This window comes from Hirundo rustica, chromosome 6 (genome assembly GCF_015227805.2).
Source record: "Hirundo rustica isolate bHirRus1 chromosome 6, bHirRus1.pri.v3, whole genome shotgun sequence".
NCBI lineage: Eukaryota > Metazoa > Chordata > Aves > Passeriformes > Hirundinidae > Hirundo > Hirundo rustica.
The window spans coordinates 3,373,916-3,396,333 of NC_053455.1; the positions used below are offsets into that span (position 1 = coordinate 3,373,916).

Genomic DNA, 22,418 nt, shown 5'->3' on the forward strand with positions numbered 1-22,418 from the left:
TCATTTGGTTCTTTTTCTTTTTTTTTTTTTCGGTTTTTTTTTTCGGGGGACTCTGCTGCATCCCGGGCCGCGAGGGGGGAATAACCTCTTTGATTTTATTTTATTTTATTTTTTTTTTTTTTTCCAGTTCTCTCAGGCCAGACACACCACAGCCCTTTGAAACGCTCTGTGTCCCTTACCCCACCCATGAATGTGCCAAACCAACCTCTAGGACATGGATGGATGTCTCATGAGGACTTACGAGCTAGAGGACCCCAGTGCATCCCTTCCGATCATGCCCCCCTGTCTCCACAAAGCAGTGTAGCCTCTTCGGGAAGTGGTGGGAGTGAACATTTAGAAGATCAGCCTTCCGCTCGTAACACATTCCAGGAGGAAGGGAGTGGGATGAAAGGTGAGTGACAACCCAGACCCCCACGCCCCCCGCAGCACCCAGAGGCAGGAGGGGAAGAGCGGCGTTCCCGGCAGCGCGTTCCCGGCAGCGCGTTCCCGGCCGCGCGTTCCCGGCCGCGGCGGCGCTCTCCGACGGCGGGTTTTGGGCGAGGATCCTCCTGACCCAACGGGGCCCTCCCGGCGTTTTCTTCCCGGCTTAGGGATTTAGGTTTAAGGGAATGCGTTGGGTTTGCTTTTAACTAGCAGCTGGTCCTGATCTGACGGTCTTACACTTGGGTGCCAGTGGGGGGCTGGTTTTGCCCCGAAATCCTCGGAGCTGCCGGCTTTCCAAAAAAGCTGGATTTTTTTCCCATAGCCTGTGGCTCTTGGCTGCGAGTGGTGCTCTTTTTTTCTCTTCCTTTTTTTAATGACGGTGAGAAATAGCTTGGAGCGAGCTTAGCAAGCCGCCTGCGATTTGCCGCCGCGGTGTTTGGTGCCCACCAAGCGTTTGGGGAAGTTTTGGCTCGGGATACTTGTTTGCAGTGAATTTAACCTGCGCGTTTCGGTCGGTTTTCCCGCTATGCCTGCGTTTTCACAGAGATTCTGGCAATAATAAATATGTGTGGTTCTGGTGGTAAACAAGGCGGAAATAAACCCCGCTTGCTTGCGGAGCAAACTTCAGGCTGAGGAGGAATAAACAGATAAAAACGGGGCTAACACACGGACTGTGTGCTCCTGGGAACACACTGAAAATGACCCTGCAGCTCTCAGACGGATTTAAACAACTCCACTTCGCAATAATGCGGAGCAGCTCGATTGCGTACAAACCAGTGGTGTGTCAGAATAGGGAGATGTATTTTTTAACAGTCACAAGGTCTGATTTTAGTCTAATTGCAGACAAATTGAGATATGGATTAATCCGTGTGATGTGGGACTGCGTTTGGCTTGGCTCTGGATGGCTTTGATGTGCATGAAATAAATGCATGAAAAACCCCTCACGGTTCCAAGGAATGCGACAGAGGCAGGTCGGGTCCTGCAGTCTGTCTGGCCGGAACTTTTTGAGAGCAAGTGTTTCTGTGAGGGAAGGGAGCTGTTTAACACAACATTTCTGCAGGAGGAGGTGGGGAGGAGACCACGGGCTCCCTGTGATCCGCAGCTGCAGGATCTGCGTGGATAGAAACTTCCCGGTGCCGCGCAATCACCCTGTGTGGCCAAATCCACAAAACGCAGAGGCTGTCCCCGAGCAGCCATCAGTTAAACAACCCCCATGTATTCACGCATCCCCTCGCTGCTGCCTGCAGCTGGGATGTGTCCACCCTGCCTCGGGCTGTCCCTTCCCACCCTTCCAAACACGATCCCCACGTTGCTGGCTCAGCCAAGTGGCTTCTGTCCCCCTGTCCAGGGGCGTGCAGAACAGATGTTCACGGCCTCTGGTGTCTGTGCCTGCCACGTCCTCCCCCCTCAGCTGAACCATTCCGGTGCCTTCCCAGATGATGTTTTCTAAACTCGGGGTTGTTCCTGCTGCTCTCCGCCAGTTTTTGGTTGGATTTTTTTTTTCCCAAAAGGTCCGTGTTTTATTGAAGGTGCGTTGCCCAGAACCGGACTTGGAAGCAGAGCAGAGGCTTGTTTGCCTCCAGGCGGCATTCCTGCGGCTGTGTAGCTCATCGTCCTCAAATAACAAAGCACGGTGGGCTGCGTATGGCCCATTGTATCCCCACAGCTTTCCTGAGGAAAAAAAAACCCCAAAGAGAGAGGACTGCCCGTTCCCTGCACTCCGATCGTGCCGCTGCTCGTTCTGCACAAACGCCCAGCTCGGTGCGTTTTTGTTGGGCTGCCTCGTGTTCCACCCAGCCCCGCTGCTCCGCCTGCCAAGTCCCTTCTCTGAGCTGCGGCTGCCCCTCCCCGAGCGCCTGCAGGCTCCTGTGGCTGGGTGTCACCCCTGCTTCTGGTCAGCTGGTTCCTTCTTTAACACCCTCGGGGCAGCCAGGAGGATCCAGGCCCATGGGATCTGGAATGTGCGGAACCCGTGACAGATCCCCATCTGCCTTACCGGTTTATCTCCCCCAGTGTCACCTGTTTCTTTCCTTTCTGTTTATGCTCTTGAGTCTCCCGTTTCTTTTCTTTCCCTCTGTCTCCGTGCCGAAGGGAAAACGCCCTTTGGCTTTATCCTAGCTCTTGGTTTCTCCGGGGGAGGATGTGGACGCTTGGTTCTCCGTGGAGCCCGTCTGTCTGTCTGTCTGTCTGTCCCTTCCCATGTCCCTGCCCATGGCAGGGGGTTGGAATGCAATAATCTTTAAGGTCCCTTCCAACCCAAACTGTTCCAGGATCCTCTGATTCCTGGGGCACAACTTGGGGAGCCCCAGGAGGAAGGTCTGGGTAGAGCTGGGAGTATATCCAAGGTGTCCTGTGCGTACATACGGCAGGGTGAGCTGTGTTCCTTCTAAATTTCCTGACAGCCGTGCCACGACTTTGCAATTAGCTCCTGGTAATTGCTGATTAAAGAGTAGCTCTGCAGGCAGGTGGTTCACCCATCCGTGGAGAGCGTTGGGAAGTTTGACTTCCCAAGGACCATGGAATCACCTTGCGTGTCCTTGCACCTCCTGGTCGCCTCTTCCCTGTGGGAAGGGGGAGATGTCCAGCACACACAGCACAGCCTCTGTGTCCTGGGCTGGCTCCTTCTCCCCATCCTGCTTCCAGGATCACCATCTCCGCTGGCAGGGGGGCTCTGGGACCTTCACTCTCCCCAAAATTAAGGCACGAACCAGACAGGCTGGTGCAAAGGCAAAGAGCTGCTTCCGCAAAGGTTGGGGATGGGTTTCCTGCAGGGTTCAGTGTCTCCATGAAATCCCATCTCTCTTCTGGAAGTGTCCCTCTGGGCTCTGCCGTTGGCACGGACGTGTGCCGGAGGCAGGTGTCCCGTGGGGATGTGGGATCAGGGAGACTTCTAATGTGCTGTCTCTAAAATGGTGTGGGTTTTGTTAAAGTGATGTTGAGCTTTGAGCCTGTGCTGGAAATGGGCCTTTTTGCTAAGAGGTTTTTATTTATTTTAAACACAAACCAGTTTAAGAGGGTGCTGGTAGCAGACTTCAGGACTGTTGCATGTCGGAACATTTGGAAAAGAGTGAATTTCACCCCACCTGTGCTCAGTAATTGCTTTTCCCCAGGTTTGGGGGGGGTTTGATCTCCTGTGCAGCACTCGAGGAATTCCACTGACACGTGAATCCCAGTGCGTGTCTGGGATTTGGAGAGCGTGAGCAAGACGCAGCACGTTGGGATTGTTTGCATCCTCTGCTTGAATGCGAGGTGGGTTTGGGATCAGCCCAGGCAGCAGGAGCCTTCTGGCAGATCCGTGGAACCAAACCAAGGTCCCTCCTGCCCTGTCCCTTCCAGTGATGAGGCCGTGGTTGAGGAAAAGCTCGTGGACAATCCTTGGCTTGCATGTGGTACTCAGCAGTGTGGGACTTCCTGGACCCACACCACGAGCTGGATGTCCCAGCGGTGGGAATGAGCTCCTGAGTGTGTCACTGCTAGGGAAGGAGGGGGACAAGGGCTATGGACAAGGTGTTGCTGGGAGCGGAGCGCGTCAGCTGGGAAGGCTGTGGCCGAGCTCTTGTCAGATTTGCCAGGTGCTAAATAAATCAGGTCTCGATTTGGCAAAGCGTTTGAAGCCTTTACAGAGGAAAAGCATCAGCACAGGCCCGGTGCTGTGCTGCAGCACAGACACCTGCAGGGCCCCCCTCCCTTGTGGGGTGTCACCACAGACCCCCAAACCTGCAAAACCCTGCTCAGCTGCTTGTTGTCACAGTGCCTTCTCCGTGGAGGACACCCCATCATGGAGTCTATGGGGCTCTGAATGTCACAGAGGAAGGATTCCCCATGGTGATGTCGGGAGGATAAATGTATTTTTGGGTACCCATCCAGCTGGGCATAGAGGTGCTACACTGCAGGTAATGTCTGGGAAGGAAGAAGTCATCTCTGTTGGTGCACTTTAGGTCCCGAGTCACCCTTTGAAGCAGGGTGCGGGGCCATTTTTGATGGCACATCATTTTTCCATCCCAAACCCACCTCCCTAGTTCTGTTTAAGCAGCCAGTTCCATTTTCAGCACGTGCCACCATCCCTCATGCCATAAATCAGTGTCTACCATCCACAAAACAGCCCTCTGCTTGTCCTAAGCTCAACCACTCCATGAGCTTCAGCAGTTCCCCCTGTTCCTGGCAAAACAACAATGAGGACCTTGGCGTGCAGTGGCACAATGCCAGCTCCCCATGGGCTAATTCCCAGTGGCTTTCCCACAGAAACTCAACTCCTGAAGATGTGTCCCCTCATCAATAGGGGCTGGTTCTTATTCCCATCCACATCCCTGTGTCCTCATCCAGGGGCTGCTTCCTTGTCCCATCCACATCCACATCCCTGTGTCCTCACCCAGGGGCTGCTTCCTTGTCCCATCCACATCCACATTCTTGTGTCCTCACCCAGGGGCTGCTTCCTTGTCCCATCCACATCCACATCCCTGTGACCTCCTCCAGGGGCTGCTTCCTTGTCCCATCCACATCCCTGTGACCTCCTCCAGGGGCTGCTTCCTTGTCCCATCCACATCCACATCCCTGTGTCCTCCTTGATCCATCCACATCCCTGTGTCCTCACCCAGGGGCTGCTTCCTTGTCCCATCCACATCCCTGTGTCCTCACCCAGGGGCTGCTTCCTTGATCCATCCACATCCCTGTGTCCTCACCCAGGGGCTGCTTCCTTGTCCCATCCACATCCACATCCCTGTGTCCTCCTCCAGGGGCTGCTTCCTTGTCCCATCCACATCCACATTCCTGTGTCCTCCTCCAGGGGCTGCTTCCTTGTCCCATCCACATCCACATCCCTGTGTCCTCCTCCAGGGGCTGCTTCCTTGTCCCATCCACATCCACATCCACATCCCTGTGACCTCCTCCAGGGGCTGCTTCCTTGTCCCATCCACATCCACATTCCTGTGTCCTCACCCAGGGGCTGCTTCCTTGATCCATCCACATCCCTGTGTCCTCATCCAGGGGCTGCTTCCTTGTCCCATCCACATCCACATCCCTGTGACCTCCTCCAGGGGCTGCTTCCTTGTCCCATCCACATCCACATCCCTGTGACCTCCTCCAGGGGCTGCTTCCTTGTCCCATCCACATCCACATCCCTGTGTCCTCACCCAGGGGCTGCTTCCTTGATCCATCCACATCCCTGTGTCCTCATCCAGGGGCTGCTTCCTTGTCCCATCCACATCCACATCCCTGTGTCCTCCTCCAGGGGCTGCTTCCTTGTCCCATCCACATCCACATCCACATCCCTGTGACCTCCTCCAGGGGCTGCTTCCTTGTCCCATCCACATCCACATTCCTGTGTCCTCACCCAGGGGCTGCTTCCTTGATCCATCCACATCCCTGTGTCCTCATCCAGGGGCTGCTTCCTTGTCCCATCCACATCCACATCCCTGTGACCTCCTCCAGGGGCTGCTTCCTTGTCCCATCCACATCCACATCCCTGTGACCTCCTCCAGGGGCTGCTTCCTTGTCCCATCCACATCCACATCCCTGTGACCTCTTCCAGGGGCTGTTTCCTTGTCCCGTCCTCAGCCCCATGTTCTCCCAGAGGTCCGTGAAGCTCAGTGAGGTGTCCGTGGGACGCCGCTGGCGTCGGCGTTGGTGCTGCGCTCGCGGTTGTGCCGTTCCGTGAATTCACCGGCGCTCTCCTGTCCTTGCCTTTGCGCTCCAGATGTCCCGGCCTGGCTGAAGAGCCTCCGGCTGCACAAGTACGCCGCCCTCTTCTCCCAGATGACGTACGAGGAGATGATGGCCCTCACCGAATGCCAGCTCGAGGCACAAGTACGTCCCACGTCCCCCTTCGCGTGTCCTCCCGTGGTTGGGAAGCAGAGGAAGGGAAGTGGGGTCTTGGGGAGTGGAAAAATCTCACGTTGTACCTGAAAAAAGCCTTTTCCCCGGGTTCTTGCTGGAGTCCCAGCGTGGAAGTCCCATCACTGGGAGCTGCGCTTGGGGTTTTTGCCCATCTGGGGTTAAGTTCAGGAGTTTCAGGGGTGCAGCCTGCGGTAACCAACTCAAAGTCAGTGGGGCTTTGATGGCTGGCTGCCTTTGAAAATGTCACAGAATCGTAGAATGTTGCTGGTTGGGGTTGGAAGTGACCTTAAAGGTCATCTGGTTCCACCCCCCACTGCTTTCAGGTTCACTTCTGTATTATCCTTGGGGTAAAGAGGAATGGGAACACCGTGAGGTGCACCAGGGAGGGACAGGCTAGCTGGAAATCTCCATCTTCAGCAAGTCTCTGGGTGATTTTCTATGTCCCCCACAAATGCCTGCACTCAAAAATGCAATTAATTTCTGTCAGCCCTTTCTGTTTAGGGGAGGATGGGTTTGGGTTGAGCCAGCTGCCCTGTGGAAGTGTTAACGACAAGTTTTGTCCTGTTTTTGCAGAATGTTACCAAAGGTGCGAGACACAAAATAGTAATCAGTATCCAAAAGCTAAAAGAACGACAAAACCTGCTCAAATCTCTAGAAGGGGTAAGTAATCACGACCATTTTTGTACTTCTTGTGTTTTTAAGAAGCCAGGAATTAATTCTGGGGTGAAGCACTCTTTGCTTACACATGTTGTGGGGATCCGATGCAGGTTTTAATTTCACAGAATTCCAGAATGGTTTGGACTGGCAGGGACCTTAAAGACCATCCAATTCCAGCCCTCTGCCAAGGTGAGGGAGACACCTTCCACTAGACCACATGGCCCAAAGCTCTGTTTTGCAGAGCGTTTCCTAATGCATCTCCCACACCTCACACCGCTGGGATGGATGTACCCTGTCCCCAGATAAAACACCAGACACCCACATCAGTGCCTGAACAACATCGTGGATTTCCAAGGAGAATAAATAAAAACTTCTTTATCACTTCAACAAAAGCTTAAACCCTGCAGAATGGGCCTCTGGGGAAGTAGCAGCACCACAGCCTAGCTGGGAGCAGCTCACCCAACCTCTCCCTATTTATTATCGCTGTATTATATTATATTTAATTGCACCGTCTCCAAACAGCAACTTGCAGAGCCTCCCACGAGGGGCTTTTAAATACTTCTGTGGTGTGTTGCTATTTATTGGTGTTTTCCTTAGCTCACTGCTTCACTATTTATTTATAATATGGGCTTGTGCTCAGAGTATGGCAGGAGCTAATAAAGCCATATTTACCTCCGTTATTAATAATAACTATTAAATCCAAGAGCTGGATGGAGCTGGCTGAGGCTCTGTGTTTTCCAGGCGATTGCACGGCCTCTTCCTCCGCTTCTCCGCCGGGATTTGGGAATCTGGTGTTGATTGAGTGGCACTGTGCAGGAGCTGGAGCCCAGCTCAGCTGGCACAGCCAGCCAGGCACGCTGTAAAATACAGGAGGAAAGGGGCAGAGACTGGTTTAGAGCCCTCCAGGGGAGGCACTGTGATCCTGTCCCGCTTTCCTGGGACTCAGAGCTGCCTGTGAGCTGCTTTCCCAGAGATGCCTCTGGTTTTCCGGGCTTCCCATCCAGTTTTTTTGCTCAACAAGAGCATGTGTGGGACTTGATGCTTTTGGGCAGTGTCTCGCTGCTAAATACTGCTGCTTTCTTGGAGAGAGCTGTTCCACCCCTCTCTGTTAGTTAGCATGGCAGGATTTCCTCCCAAAAAATAGGGCCCAGCAGACTGACACCAGATCTTCAAGAGAAATGGAGCTGAGACGTCCAAGAGTGAGCTGGGAATGCAGCAGGAATTAGAATCACCAACCATTTCACACATCCCGTGTGCCCACTTAGTGTCCTTTCCTTCAGTGCATCAGGATTCAGTCCAAAAGTTGCCTCTTTCCAAGCAGTGTTCCATGAGCCAGAACCGTGCAGAAGCCTGCAGTGAGCTGTTCTGGCCCAGGCTACATTAAAAACAAAATGCAGTTATTTCCCATCAGGGGGACAAGGATCTGACCTCAGAAATGGAGTTCTTGATCCACACCAGGAGTGGGGCTGGGGTGCACCCAAATTCTCTCCCTCCTGCGTGGATCTGCCCCAGGATCTCCAGGCTGAATGGTTTTGCTGTGGGAGCATCAGCTCACCTTGTGGTGTCCCTTCTGTCTAACCAAAACCCCCCTGCTCCCCTTGAGACCCTCCCTCTGCATCCACTCCCCCAGCCCATCCCAGAGCGGCCAGGGGTGTCCCCACTGCTGCCACAGGACAGGCCCCTGCATCCCAGCGTGGTCCTGAGCTCTGAGGTGATCCCAGAGCACGGGGATGCCACAGCAAGCAGTTTTGGGGCAGAGCAGTTCCTGGGAGCCAGGCTTGAAGGCGGTGCTGGAAATGGGAAACGAGGCCATGTTAATGTAATTCCAGTGAAACAGAGCTGAAATGTTGGGAGTGTAGGATTGCTGGGGAACGAGCACGGTATTTGCTGCTCCGGGCATTGAAATCTCCCGGGCTCAGTCACTTTCATGGACTTGCCATTTCCCTGGTGGAGACGTGGAAACATTCCAGGTGGAACGTTGTTGGGTTTGGGTCCCAGTGGGGGCACGTTTATCTCTGGGGGTTCGGGTCTGAGCGCATCCATGGATAATCACAGCCCCTGCAGCGCTCCAGTGGTACAAGGAGAGACTCGATGAACGAAACGTGGCCGTTGACTGTGCAGCGCAGCAGGATCCTGAAGCAGGAGCAGAGCTGGGAATCCTCGGGGGGTGGCGGAAGGGGCTCCTGCAAAGACAAACTCTCTCCTCTCCGCTTTGACCCGCAGGACATCCTGGAAGGCGGCAACTTGCGCGTCCCGCTGCAGGAGCTGCACCAAATGATCCTCACCCCCATCAAAGCCTACTCCTCCCAGACCTCGAGCACGGAGGAGCACGGCCGGGACGTGGACTCGCACCGCCCCTCCTCCCTGCTGGGCTCGGACGGCCAAGGCTCGGGCTGCAAGGACTCCGCGGCGGCCGGGCTGCAGCAGCACCATCTGCCGGGGTGCGAGGGAGAGTCCGGGGGAGCCCCTTTGCCCGAGGGGGACCTGCCCGGGCAGTTCACCCGGGTGATGGGGAAAGGTGAGCGGCTGTCCCTTGTCCTGCCTGGCCTGGGCGCTCGTCGCTAGGGAGGGCTGCTGCTGGCCGTCGCCTTCCCCCGAGCTCCCGCCGGTCCCGCTCCGAGGGGTGATGGATTTTTGAGGTCCTGCCACGTTGGGGTTAGAGGGAAGAAGATAGGGGAGGTGGGCTGTGATTTTTGGGGAGGAGCAGCAGTGGTCCAGGCTGCCTGCCCCAGGTCCGTGGTGGAAAGCATCCTCTCCCTGCCGCAGGTCAGAGGCAGAAATCACGGCTTTCCCCAGGTCAGGAATGGAAGGCATCCTCTCTCTCCCCGTCCAGAGTCCTGGGGCCATCCCACTGATCCGGAGGTGTTTTGAGCAGCATCCCTTGGACTTGCTCTGCTTGGAGCAGGGTAGCAGTGGTGCATGAGTGGACATTTTGAGTGCACATCAGTGGGCCCAAGCCCCTTTTTATGCCCCAGTTTGGATGCAGGACATCCAGAATACTCCGATGCCATTCCATGTCCAGTGCAGGGTGTGCAGCTTTGCATCAGGCATAACACACTGGGAGATAACAGGAGCAAGCTGAGGTGGGGACCGACCTCCTGTGCAATGTTCAGGGCTCTTGGAGCAAATCTCTGTGAGCTTGGATGTGTCTTAACCCTCGCTGGTGGCACCTGAGGTGTCAATGCTGCCTGCATGGAGGGAGATCTCCCTGGGGAAAAGGAAGAGGGGTCTCATCTGCAGGAGACTGGGGACAGGGAGAACCTCATTGGGATGCCACAAGGAAATATCAGCCTTGTCTCCATTTCCAAACTTTTTTGGCAAAAGAAAGAGCTGAGATGCTTTCTGTGCAGAAACCTGGTGCAGAATTTGTCCCCAGCTGGTTGGCTGCAGAAACGGCCACGTGTGGGGCTCCGGCCACATTTTATTCCTGTGAGAAATGCCAAAGTGTGGCACAAACCCTGGCCGAGATGTGGTGTCCTCCTGGACCCCCAGGCATCCCTGCCCAGGGGTTTACAAGAGGAGAAACTCATTCCTCTGTGAGCTCATTCCCGCTTCCTTCACTGACACTCATTCCAAAAGAGGTTAAAATTCATCGGGGAAGGTGGGAATCTGCCACGCTGCAGTGGGGGCAGAGTTTTGGCCATGGGAAGGAACAGGAGCTCTCTTGCCTATGAACAGGGATTAATCCTGTGCCCCTGAGTTGCTTGGGTCTAATTTTGGGGACCTCAGTGGTGTTACTCTGGATTTACACCGTCATAACAGAGAACAAAATCTGGCCCTAAATATAGGAAGGCACAGCAGGAATTGGGGAAGGGCGTTTTTTCTCACTGATGAAAAAACCTATTCGTGGTCACAAGAGAAACAGGATGTCCAAGGTGTTTGTGGGACCCCTCCTGTGCCCCATCTTGGTGTCCCCATCCCCATTTCCCTTCTCTTCTTCTTTTTTTTTTTTTTCCAGTCTGCACACAACTTTTAGTTTCCCGACCCGACGAAGAGAATATAAGTTCCTATTTACAGCTCATAGACAAATGTCTAATCCACGAGGTGAGTCGTGTCAGATCGGCTACAACTGTTGTTCTCATCACTTGGAAACTGTTTCCAAAGTGTCTGTTTATGTAAACCCTTCGGTTTCTAACACAAATATTTGGGGGGGTTATTAATAGTCATTCTGACAGAGCAGGCTTGGAGCAGGCGGTAGCTCCAGCGTGGTGCATGGAAATGTCGCTTCCCCCCCATGCTGGTGTAACTGCCAAGGCCTGGAGCTGGGAAATTCATCTGGCTCGTGACAGTCCCATCAGCAGCTGGGTGAAGGAAGGAGTCCTGGGATGAGCGCGCAGGCGGTTGCCATCGGGCAGAGCCGGCGATCCCTCGGCGTTGCCTCCTCCTCGGGATCTCGCGGCGGGGATTTTACGGCTCCCGGCGGATCTGCCGCGCCAGGGCGACGGCTGGGGACGGCCCAGGCTGTGCCACGGGGCCGTGGCACGCTCCTGCCCGGTGGCGGGGAGGGATGGCCGGTGTCCCCGGTGCCCTGCGGCGTCCCCTGCCTCCCCTGGCGGTACCTGGAGGAACAAGCTGCTCCCGTCGCTGCCCGTATGGCAGGGTCAGGGAGCGGAATGGTGGGAGCTGGGGCCGGAGAGCAAAGCCAGGAGGACATGGAACTTTTCCCAAAGTGCCTGCGCTTCTCCCACCGGAGCCAGCTCACGTCCCAGGACCGCCCTCTGCGCTGGCTCGGGCAAAATCAGCGCCAGGAGAGAGCATCTCCTCCAGAGTGGTTCGGAGCAATCAAGTCAGGCACTAATTAGCCTCCAGATTGTCCTCTGGAGACTTCTGCTTCTCTCCAACGGAGACCTTGGGTGTCTAAAGTTAGCAGAGGTGGCACGTGGGTGTCCCTGTCACCCACACCTCCTGCCTGGAGCTCCGGGAGCAGCTCTGTCCCTGCCAGGGTGACCTTTGCAGGGAGCCCGGGTGGGTGACGGGCTCACCCTGGGTGACCCTCCGCAGGGCCGGGACCACAGCCGAGCTCTGCCGGCCCTGAGAAGGGCGCTAGGATGCAGGATGCCACAGGGCAGCTCAGCTGGCCTGATGCCAGCTTTGCCCACGCTGGCAGCGTTTCTAGAGCCACGTCCGGGTGACAAGTGTCACCGCCCGGCAGGACCCGCGGTCAGACCCCAGCTCTGCCAGCTGGCAGCCTCGAGGCAGAGCTGGGCTGTCACTCGGGGACACAGGGAGTGCTGCCGGAGCATTTCCTCCACCTGAGATGAGTAAACCCTGAGGAAACACCAGTGTTTCCCCCTGGGCTTTCTGTTGGGGCTCGACTCGCCCCAACACTCGCTCCAGCTGCTTTTCTCTTCCCACACACCCACAGGCACATCCCTGCTTGCTTTGTCCAGAGGAATATCCATACATTTCCTATTTCTCTCTCTCTCTCTCTCTCTGGTGGTTTTTTTTGGGCAGGCGTTTACAGAGATCCAGAAGAAGCGGCTGCTGTCATGGAAACAGCAGGTGCAGAAACTCTTTCGGTCTTTCCCTCGGAAATCCCTGCTGGAGCTGTCGGGCTATCGGCAGCAGAGGAGGTACGCGGGATTTCGGGGGGGAGGGATGGATGCAGGCCCGGAGCAGGAGTGGGAACAGTGCTTCCCAGAGGGAGGGATGGGTTCTGCTGCCTTCAGAGCCCAGTTTAGGGAAAAGCTCCGGCAGTGAGATCCCAGGAGCTGGCTGGGAAGGGAGCGCAGCAGGCAGCGCCCTTGTGCGCGTGGCCGCTGCCTTTCCCTCGCATCCCACCCCGTCTCCATGGCTCCGAAGCCGGCACTTCCCAGCTGGGCAGCCTTTCCCCAGCACTGGGCTCTCTCCCCGCTGCCCTTTGGTGATGGCATCAGCACGGGAGTTTCCTCAAAAAGCTGTCAAGGGCCAGGAAAAAAGGCCGGAAGCTTTCAGAGGGTGCAGAGCCAGAGGTGCAGTCGGAGAGCCAGGCAGGGCTGAGCTGGGAACACCACGTTTGCTCACTTGGAAGGTGATCCTAGAGAGCACAGGGGGGGTGCCAAGGAAAAAAAGATTTTTAAACTTTTAACATCATCACCCCTTTGTTTTCATTCTGCAAAGCCTAGGTTGTTGCACATTAATGATTCCCAAAAAATAGAGTGTTTTGGAGGTAACTGGGAATTTTCAGGATGAGATTTCAGGAAAGCACCTTGAGCTCAGCCTTCCCTAATAAGACTTGGATTTGTTAGGTAATTCTAACCGAATTTTACGGAACTTGAGACGTCTCGGAGGTGACCATATTTGTAAAAATGAACCTCCTGGAAGGGGAGAGAAAAAAAACCCAACAGCATAAGCTGAATTTAAATTAGACACTGGAGAACCCACTCATGAGAAATCTGAAAGAAGTCAAGTTCCCGGGGAATTACCTGAGTTATTTTAGATTGTATTAAAGAACAGACCCATTTTGGAGGAGTAAAATAAGCTTAAAAGAAAACCAGTGTGGATCTGAGAACTGCAGGAGGGCAGGAAGGCGACTGGCAGACGGGGAGAAGAGAGGGTGCTGCAAACCCAGAGGGTGCTGCAAACCCAGGCTGCCTGTGCAGGGTGGAGGGACCTCCTCGGTGGGGTGGGAGGGTCAGGAACCCCACAGGGGTCAGGGTCTCACCCTCACAGGGTCAGGAACCCCACAGGGGTCAGGGTCTCACCCTCACAGGGTCAGGAACCCCACAGGGGTCAGGGTCTCACCCTCACAGGGTCAGGAACCCCACAGGGGTCAGGGTCTCACCCTCACAGGGTCAGGAACCCCACAGGGGTCAGGGTCTCATCCTCACAGAGTCAGGAACCCCACTGGGGTCAGGGTCTCACCCTCACAGGGGTCAGGAACCCCACAGGGGTCAGGGTCTCACCCTCACAGGGGTCAGGAACCCCACAGGGGTCAGGGTCTCACCCTCACAGGGTCAGGAACCCCACAGGGGTCAGGGTCTCACCCTCACAGGGTCAGGAACCCCACAGGGGTCAGGGTCTCACCCTCACAGGGTCAGGAACCCCACAGGGGTCAGGGTCTCACTCTCACAGAGTCAGGAACCCCACTGGGGTCAGGGTCTCACCCTCACAGGGTCAGGAACCCCACTGGGGTCAGGGTCTCACCCTCACAGGGTCAGGAACCCCACTGGGGTCAGGGTCTCACCCTCACAGGGTCAGGAACCCCACTGGGGTCAGGGTCTCACCCTCACAGGGTCAGGAACCCCACAGGGGTCAGGGTCTCACCCTCACTGGGTCAGGGTCTCACACTCACAGGGTCAGGGTCTCACCTCACTGGGGTCAGGGTCTCACCCTCACAGGGGTCAGGGTACAGGGGTCAGGGTCTCACCCTCACTGGGTTTAGGGTCTCACCCTCACAGGGGTCAGGGTACAGGGCTCAGGGTCTCACCCTCACTGGGTTTAGGGTCTCACACTCACTGGGGTCAGGGTACAGGGCTCAGGGTCTCACCCTCACTGGGTTTAGGGTCTCACACTCAACTGGGGTCAGGGTCTCACTCTCACAGGGTTTAGGGTCTCACCCTCACAGGGCTTAGGGTCTCACCCTCCCTGGGTTTAGGGTCTCACCCTCACTGGGGTCAGGGTACAGGGTTAGGGTCTCACTCTCACTGGGTTTAGGGTCTCACCCTCACAGGGTCAGGGTCTCACCCCCCGCGCTCTCTCTCCGCAGCCGAGGCTTTGGCCAGTCCAACTCCCTCCCGACAGCCGGATCCGCTGGGGCAGGGCTGGCACGGAGGAACCCCCGCCAGTTCCAGATCCCCTCCCGAAACCTCCCCACGGCCCGCCTGGGGCTGCTGGGCCCCACGGGGCTGCTGGGCACCCCCCAGCGCAGCCCTGCCGCCAGCCCCGCCATCCTCAAGCAAGGCAGACAGGTTGGTGGGCACTTCCCAGCTCTTCCGTCCATTTCCCACGAGCTTCGTTCGCTTCTCCTTTTCCAACTTGTCCAGATCGCCGCTGTTTTTCCCGCCCTTCAAACGGTTTGCAGGTGTTCGGGATGTGGAGTGCGGTGGGGTGTGGAAGCGGGAGCAGCGGGACGGGGAAAAGCTGAGTCCTTAAAGCGGCTTATAAAATAGGGATAGGGGATTTTGGCAAGAGCAGATAGTGGTGGGAGAAAGGGGAGGGGTTTAAATTGACAGAGGGGAGATTTAGATGAGATACTGGGAAGGAATTGTTCTCTGTGAGGGTGCTGAGGCCCTGGCACAGGGTGCCCAGAGAAGCTGTGGCTTCCCCTGGATCCCTGGAAGTGTCCAAGGCCAGGTTGGACGAGGCTTGGAGCAGCCTGGGGCAGTGGAAGGTGTCTCTGCCGTGGCAGGGGGTTGTAACGAGATTATCTGTAAGGTGCCCTTCGACCCAAACCATCCGGAGATTCTAAAGTGGTTACAAACCCGTGGCTTTGCATCCCACGCCTTGTGTTTGCTCCCCACAGAACCTGTGGTTTGCCAACCCCGGGGGCAGTAACAGCATGCCCAGCCGGAGCCACAGCTCGGTGCAGAGGACGCGCTCGCTGCCGGTCCACACGTCCCCGCAGACCATGCTGATGTTTCAGCAGCCAGGTAGGCAGCAGAGGTGCTTTTCCGCTTGCCCGCAGCCAGGTGAGACGAGGAGCGGCGCCGGTGAGCCTCCCCACCGGGGTATCTCCCAATTCCCGGGGTAACCGCGGACGTCTCCGGAGGGGTTTTTGTGCCATCTTGACTCCGTGTGTTACAGCGCTGGTGCCTTGCCTGGCTCGCTTCTGAGGGGCTCCTGTCAGGAGGGAAGCTGGTGGCTCATCCATCGCTTTTTCCTCACGGATGGACGCGGAGCCCCGGTGCGGAAGGAGCGCCTTCGCGCACTCGAGGGAAATCCTTTCCGCGGCGCGTGTGAAGGGAAACGGTGCCGTGTCAGCGCTTCCTTCCCCAGTGCTGCCCAAGCGCTCCCGCGTGTAGGAGCATCCTCTGATTCAGGGAGGATCCCGCTGACCCTGCACCCTGGACCTGGAGCATCCTGGCCCCGAGGAAGCCTGTCTGTGTGTCCCTTCCTTAGCCTTTGAGCGTGCCATTTCCTGCCGGGGCACCATTTACACCTCGGGCCCGGGGGATCCGTCCCCCGGTTAAACTCGCCCTCGTCCCTGCGCTCCTGCTGCGGTGGGCTGGCGGCTCCCTGGCCCCGCGCGCCGGCGGTGTTACGCTGCAGCGTTTGGGCAGCAAATGTTCCTTCCAGCGGGAGCAGCAGCTGTTCCCTGGTGTTGATTAAACACCGGGGCAAGGGCGCATTTCTCAGGCGCTGGAGGAGGATAAACGGGTTTCTCTTCGCGCGTCAGCCTGCGGTGGACGAGGGCGTGGGAGGACTGGGGAGCCAAAGACGTGGATTAAGGCGCAAGGAAAATAAGCGATGATGTGACGCTGGGCTCACGAACCGCTGTTTGCCGGGCTGTGGGGGGAGCCTCAGCCCTCCTGGATCTCATCCCGTGTTCCTGTGAGCCAGTGGGAAGTGGGAGATGCCGTCCAGCACAGTAGCACAGGCTGCGTTTGCAGGTTTTGCTGCAGGGTGGGGAAAGTTTGCTGCCATTTAGATTAGTACAGGGGTGCTGGAACACTCCAGACTCCATGTGTGTGTCGCTTTTCTGTGCTCGCCCCGCCAGGGATGTGGCAGCGATGACGTGGGTGACTGACTGGGGGCCAGGCTGGTCCCAGAGAAGCCAGACTGGCTCTGCTGGTCCGTGCTGCTATCCCATACCCAAGCACTGACCCTGCCTGCGTGGACAGCATCCATCCCCAGGAGATGACCTGGGCTCCCCCTCCCTGGCTGGGGCTCTGCTCTTGCTCCTGCTGCCCCTTAAAACTCTTAGCAGCACCTGAACCCCCTCAGATTCATCCCTTACGGATAACGGGGTGACGACTGCTCTCGTGTCTCTTGCTGAAGATGATTTTACCAGGAGTCCCGTCAGACCCTCCTGGGGCGTTTTTCAGATGATTTCCCCACACAGAGCAGGATCTGGTCCCTGCCAGGTCCCTGACCGGCGTCTCCTCTTCCCTTTGTCCCTGCAGAGTTCCAGGTGCCGGTGACTGAACCTGACATCAACAACAGGCTGGAGTCCCTGTGCCTGAGCATGACGGAGCACGCACTCAGCGGTGAGCATTCCCTCCTCCTGGGGCTCTTCCAGCACGTCCACGCCGCCTCCGCCGAGCCCCCCAGCACCTGCCCCTGCCCCGTGCCCCCCAAAAGCTGGGACAGGCTGTGGCTGTGAGAGCCGGGCGCAGGGATGCTCCCGTGGGAATCTCGGCTTCCCTCGGCGAGGCGGCCGGGGCAGGGGGTGAAGCCGAACGCAGGGATCGCACCGGCACTAGTGGAGTCTGTGCTAATTAGCCACTCGTCAGCTTGCTAATGATAATTAGTGTTAGCTCGCTACTCCCGTTAGCTCTCGATAAAGCCCCTGCCCGCTCGCTGGGATGGGTCACAGGCTTTGGAGTGTCGTGCCCTCGGATCCCTCGTTCGGCTGGCGGTGCCCCGCCGCTGGGGGCTGCGCCCCCGCCGGGGGCCGTGCCGCACACAGCCGGGGTGCCAGCGGATAACGGGCACGGGGAGGGAGGGGGACCGGGGCAGAAACCAGCAGGGAAGATGGAAAAAGCAGCAGCAGCAGCAGCAGAGCGATGGAGAGCCTGGTGCAGCACAAAGCACCGGCACCAGAAGCTCCCGGTGTCCCTTGGCGACGCTCTGGACCCCCAAGCACAAGGGATGGCCCCCAGCGATGGGATGAGCACGGCATCGCCCCGATTCCCCAAAGACCGGCTCGGAAATCCTGGACTGGGACGGATTGGTTGAGGACAGGAACCCTCGGGGAGGACGAGTGCCAGCAGGAGCCCTCGGGGAGGACGAGTGCCACCAGGAACCCTCGGGGAGGACGAGTGCCACCAGGAACCCTCGGGGAGAACGAGTGCCACCAGGAACCCTCGGGGAGAACGAGTGCCAGCAGGCTCCCTGCAGATGAGACAGCCCTTCCCGGGGAGAGGAGCAGGAGAACAAGGACTGTGGGAAGCAGCAGGGCCCTGGCAGCGTCCCCGGCTGGGAAAACAAGGACACTTCTGTCACCCGAAGCGTTTCTCCGCCGTGTGCCCAGCCGAGGCTTAGCTGTCTTGTTCCTCTGCAGGGTACTGTTCCTCCAAGTTATTTTTTCCAGGTCGCATTCCCTGAGCCTCTCCAAACCGGTTGTGCTATAAATAGCTCTGAAAAAAAAAAGAAAAAAAAAAAAAAAAAATAAACCTTTCAGGGGAGAAAGAAAAAAAAAAAAAAAAAAAAAAAAGTCGTAACAAACCTGTTTGTTTTTAGTGTGGAGGAGGGAGGTGGCTGTGGTGCCCCAAGTGGTAACAGGGAATTCTCTGTGCTGCAGCCGCTCTGGGAGCTGCCTCCCCTCTCCTGCCCGGGAGATGGGGTTTGGGATGGGGCCGGGGGGTGGGATCGGGGCTGGAGGGTTGGAAGTGCTGATTTCTGCCCCCGGGGGGTGGGCACAGGGGTCAGATGTGAGGTTTTGGGGTGGGTCATGGACCCCTCGCTCCTGGCATGGGGCTGTGGCTGGATGCTGTCACAGGGTGCCGGGGAGACAGGAAGGACTCCTGGGGGATTTTTGTCCTTCCGTGATCCTCCGAGGGAGGAAACCTTGGCATCCTCTGCGCCGCGGGTGTGGCGGGGCTGGGTGAACTGTGGGCAAGGCAGCCCCTGGGACCAGCCCTGTCCCTGTCCCCTGACTCCTGCTCAGGGGCACAAGAACTCGTCCTGCTGTGGGGGAGTCCCAGAGTGTCACCTGCCCTGTGACGGGTCCGGGCTGCCCAGAAACCCCCCTGCTCCGGGGAAAGCGCCTGTGGGATTGGGGCAGAAGGCCTGGAGCGCTGTTGGGACAGCAGCGGGGGAAAGCTGCTCTGGGGTGGGGGCAGCGGTGGAACAGAGGGGACCAGCAGAGCTCTGACACCCCAAAACCCTTCTGCACCCCTTGGGGACACGGGAGGTGCCGGGGGTGGCCCCGACACCACCTGGCTGCAGGGGCTGTGGGTTGGGGGTGCTCTGGGGGGGTCCATCCCCCAAATCCCCAGCTTGGGGGGTACCAGTGCTGGTTGGGGCCGCTCCTAATTCTCCCTTCCCGCTTGCAGATGGTGTCGACAGAACCTCCACGATCTAGAAGGCGTCGCCACGGGGACGCTGGCCGGGACAACAACTGCTGCGGGTCCAGCGGCGAGGTCGGGGCTTGAGGGAGCCTCAGCGATAGCTTGCATCCTTTCTCCTCTCTCTCCTCTCCTCTCTCTCTCTCTCTTCTCTGTCTCTCTCTCTCCTGTTTTAATTTTGTGAATGTGTAGATTGTCCTTGTGAACATATCATTAGACTTGGAATCTGTGTTGTCATTTATTACATCCATGCTAAACGGGGGTGGGGGGAAAAGATGGCAAAAAAAACCAAAACAACCAAACCCCAAACTCGGCGACGATGATGGAGCAGCATGGGGAGGTTGGGAGGGACGCGGAGGAGGAGGAGAGTGCTGACAACGGAGGGATCACCGTGGGCAAACCCTGTTCCTGGAGGAGGAAACCAAGGAGCACGGAACACCGGGCCGGGGCGTGTGACCAAAAACCCCTCGGGGAGGATTTGCCTGCCCTGCCAGGGGCTTCGGGGCCGGCAGTGTCGCCTCTCGAGTCTCGACTGACGCGGCGAGCCCCAGGTCCAAACAGAAATAATAAAATAACCCCAGAATTTCCTTTCGGTTTGGCCAGGAGAGCGGCGGTGCGGAGGCAGCGTTGTGCTCGGGGCAGCCGAGGGTCCCTGCGCCCCGCTTGGATCGGGATGCGGGATGGAGCGGGGACATCTCACCCAGAGGAGGGTCCCGGGGGAATCTGTGAGCTGGGGACACTGGGACAGTTTTTGTGTCTCTTGCCTGCTGCATCCTGGCTCCACACATCTGACCCGGCCTGCCCAAATCCGGCTCTGAGGGCCTTCTCCAGCTTGGCCAAGGAGGGATGAAGGAGCCCCCGAATTAAACCCAAAGGGCGCCAAAATGCAGCGTCACCGCCCTGTTCGCCTGGCGTTAGCCGTGTGCCAGGCAGGAAACGGGGCTGGCTGTGCCTGGGCTGCTCCTCACCCACCGCCGCTCTTTAGAACAGGAGCTAAATTTGGTGTTCAATCCGTAAATCCGACCCGGCGCTGCTCAGAGCTGCAGTGATGCTCCCGCCGCTCCCGGCGCTGCTCTGAGTCCTCCGATGGAATAATAACAAATGTAAAAGCAGTTCACTGAGCTGCTGGGTCGCAGCAGTGTTTCCAGACTGGGCCGTGAGGACGCGGGCACCGTTGTGCGCGGGGGTCGGAGGGAGCAGGGCTGGGGGATGAGGAGGAGCCCGAGCATGGGCAGGGCTGGGAGATGTGTGAATCCTTTTGTCATGCAGCCTTTTAAAGTTGTTTTTCTAAAAAAAAAAAAATATATATATATATACACACACACACACACACACACACATATATATATACAAAACCCAAGTGCCAAATGCAATGTTTTATGTTTGCTGTTCCTTGGTGTCCTGCTTCCCGGCAGACAGGAGGTTGAGGGGGTGATGGGGAGGAGGGAAAAGCTGAAGGCCAGGGAGGTTGGGAGGAGGTGTGAGGAGGTGGAGGCGAAGCGGGGGCGGCGCTGGGGACCTGGGTCACCCCCAGCTTGTGAGGTGTGAGCGGAACCACCGGAGCGGGAGCTTCCCTCAGGGAGACTCCAGTGTATTTACAGAGCTGAAATTCTATTTATTCCTTCGCTGACTGTGGACACGGAGGTGTACTGATTGTTCAGAGAGATTATTTTGGATATTTTACCTATTAACTTGCTATGGCTGGGAACCATGATAATGTCTGTTATTAACAACCACCAAATAGTTCAGTTGTCTTATCCTTTCGATGTTAAAGAAAAAAAAAAAGAAAAAAAAAAAGAAAAAAAGCTTATTTTCCATTGACAGTGTAGAGGTTATTAACGACTTAGTTGTGTTTGCTGTTTCTTGTTTTGTTTCTCGAGTGAAAACAACAAAAAAGCGGCTTCAGTTGCGTTCGGGAAGTGCTGCCTGGCTCTGGCTGCCGGTGTGAAGTGCGGGCGGCAGAGCTCCAGGGAAAGAAGCTTAAAAGGGAAAGAAAAAAAAAAAAAAAAAAAAAAAAGCTTGAATCCTCAAAGAAATAAAAGTTATTTATAGAAAGAAAAAAAATAAAAAAAAGAAAAAAAAATCCCCCACCCAACAGTTGCATGAGTGAGGCTGTGGAGTCAGATATTCAGTAATAAAGCGGCAGTGCCTTTCCCTTCAGTGTCCCCCCGTGTCGTGCCGGAGATGCCGCCGCCGCGGGGTCCCGGCCGTGGGGCGGGCGAACGCCCCGGTGCCGCTGCTCGCCCAGCCCCAGCCCCGCTTCCCCCAGCGCCGCCGGGGATTTTTTCCTGCCGCTGTTCCCCTGGGCCGTTCCCTTGAGCCCGGCCTTGGGATGCGCCAGCCGCGTCCCTTCGGTGTCATCCCCGTCCCCAGGGACGCCCCGAGCTCCGCAAAACCCTCGCCCGGGGGTTTAGGGCTTAGGGTCGGACCCGGGCAGCACCCGGGCAGGAAAATCCCAAACTGCGTTTAAAGAGTTGGGTCAGCGCTTCGGGAAAAGGATTCCTTTGTTGTCACCTTTCTCCGTGTCGGGTTTGGCTTTCGGAATGTGCCTGGTGGAAAGTGGGTCCCGCAGGCGTCTATAATTTGCACACAAGCGACGATAAACACTAAAGTTGATTTTATACGAGTCATCAGAGTTTGCAAAAGTGAGTTTTATTTTTTGTATTCCTTTATCTTTACTTAAAGGTGAATGTGTATTCCTCTGCGAGGAATAGGAAGAAAAAAAAATACATTAAAAAAAAAAAAAAAAAAAAGGAATGTTAATAATGTTAAACAGAATACTTCCTCCCTTATTAATATATATAACCCTGATGTATTTATGCCTATTGTAAGCTGACTTTAAAGAGCTTTGACCTCTCTTCTGTTGCATGCCGTTCCCGGGCAGCCTCTCCTTGTCCATGCATGCCTTTTGTCCTGGTTTTTCTGTACAGAGTTAGTGCACAAAAGAACTATTTTTGCCTAGTTAATGTTGCCGAGCAATGCCTATTTTTTAAACTTTAATTTCTTTTTTGTTGTTGTTGTTGGTTTTCTGGTTTTTGTTTTGGTTTTTTTTTTTTTTTGGTCATATATGTCAATAGCATGTTTGTTACATGTAAAAGCTTCCCGATATAAAGAAATACTAATGTTTGGAGATGCCAGTCTTTGCAAGTGTACAGTTTTCCAATGTTGTTCCCAGTGAAACGCCCTCGTGATTTCCACTTGCTCCGATGTATTTATTACTCATTTCCTCCCGTGTACCTAGGAACCATGGCTATATTTCATATCTGCGCTATATTGAAAGTGAAGGGAGATGATTAATACAAGGTTTTGTAACACTGGGGTGTGGCGCCTCCTTATTTATCCCCTTTTTGGCAGGCG

General features: G+C 56.2%; 1 protein-coding gene across 2 annotated transcripts in view; it reads left to right on the plus strand.

The window, feature by feature from the left end:
* SAMD4A (sterile alpha motif domain containing 4A) overlaps window positions 1-19,286 on the plus strand; it is a 97,718-nt gene extending 78,432 nt beyond the window's left edge. The window contains exons 4-13 of one of the 2 annotated variants that reach the window (XR_005701201.2): window positions 128-391; window positions 6,116-6,225; window positions 6,829-6,915; window positions 9,136-9,430; window positions 10,871-10,956; window positions 12,367-12,485; window positions 14,600-14,801; window positions 15,356-15,482; window positions 16,956-18,056; window positions 19,050-19,286. Coding sequence is in view for 1 of the 2 variants with exons in the window: in XM_040066093.2 (XP_039922027.1) it covers window positions 128-391; window positions 6,116-6,225; window positions 6,829-6,915; window positions 9,136-9,430; window positions 10,871-10,956; window positions 12,367-12,485; window positions 14,600-14,801; window positions 15,356-15,482; window positions 16,956-17,039; window positions 19,050-19,078 (1,403 nt within the window). In the remaining variant the exon portion in view is untranslated. The remainder of the gene's footprint in view (window positions 1-127; window positions 392-6,115; window positions 6,226-6,828; window positions 6,916-9,135; window positions 9,431-10,870; window positions 10,957-12,366; window positions 12,486-14,599; window positions 14,802-15,355; window positions 15,483-16,955; window positions 18,057-19,049) is intronic. The other variant, XM_040066093.2, reaches the window with a different exon arrangement.
* The last annotated feature ends 3,132 nt before the right edge of the window (window positions 19,287-22,418 follow it).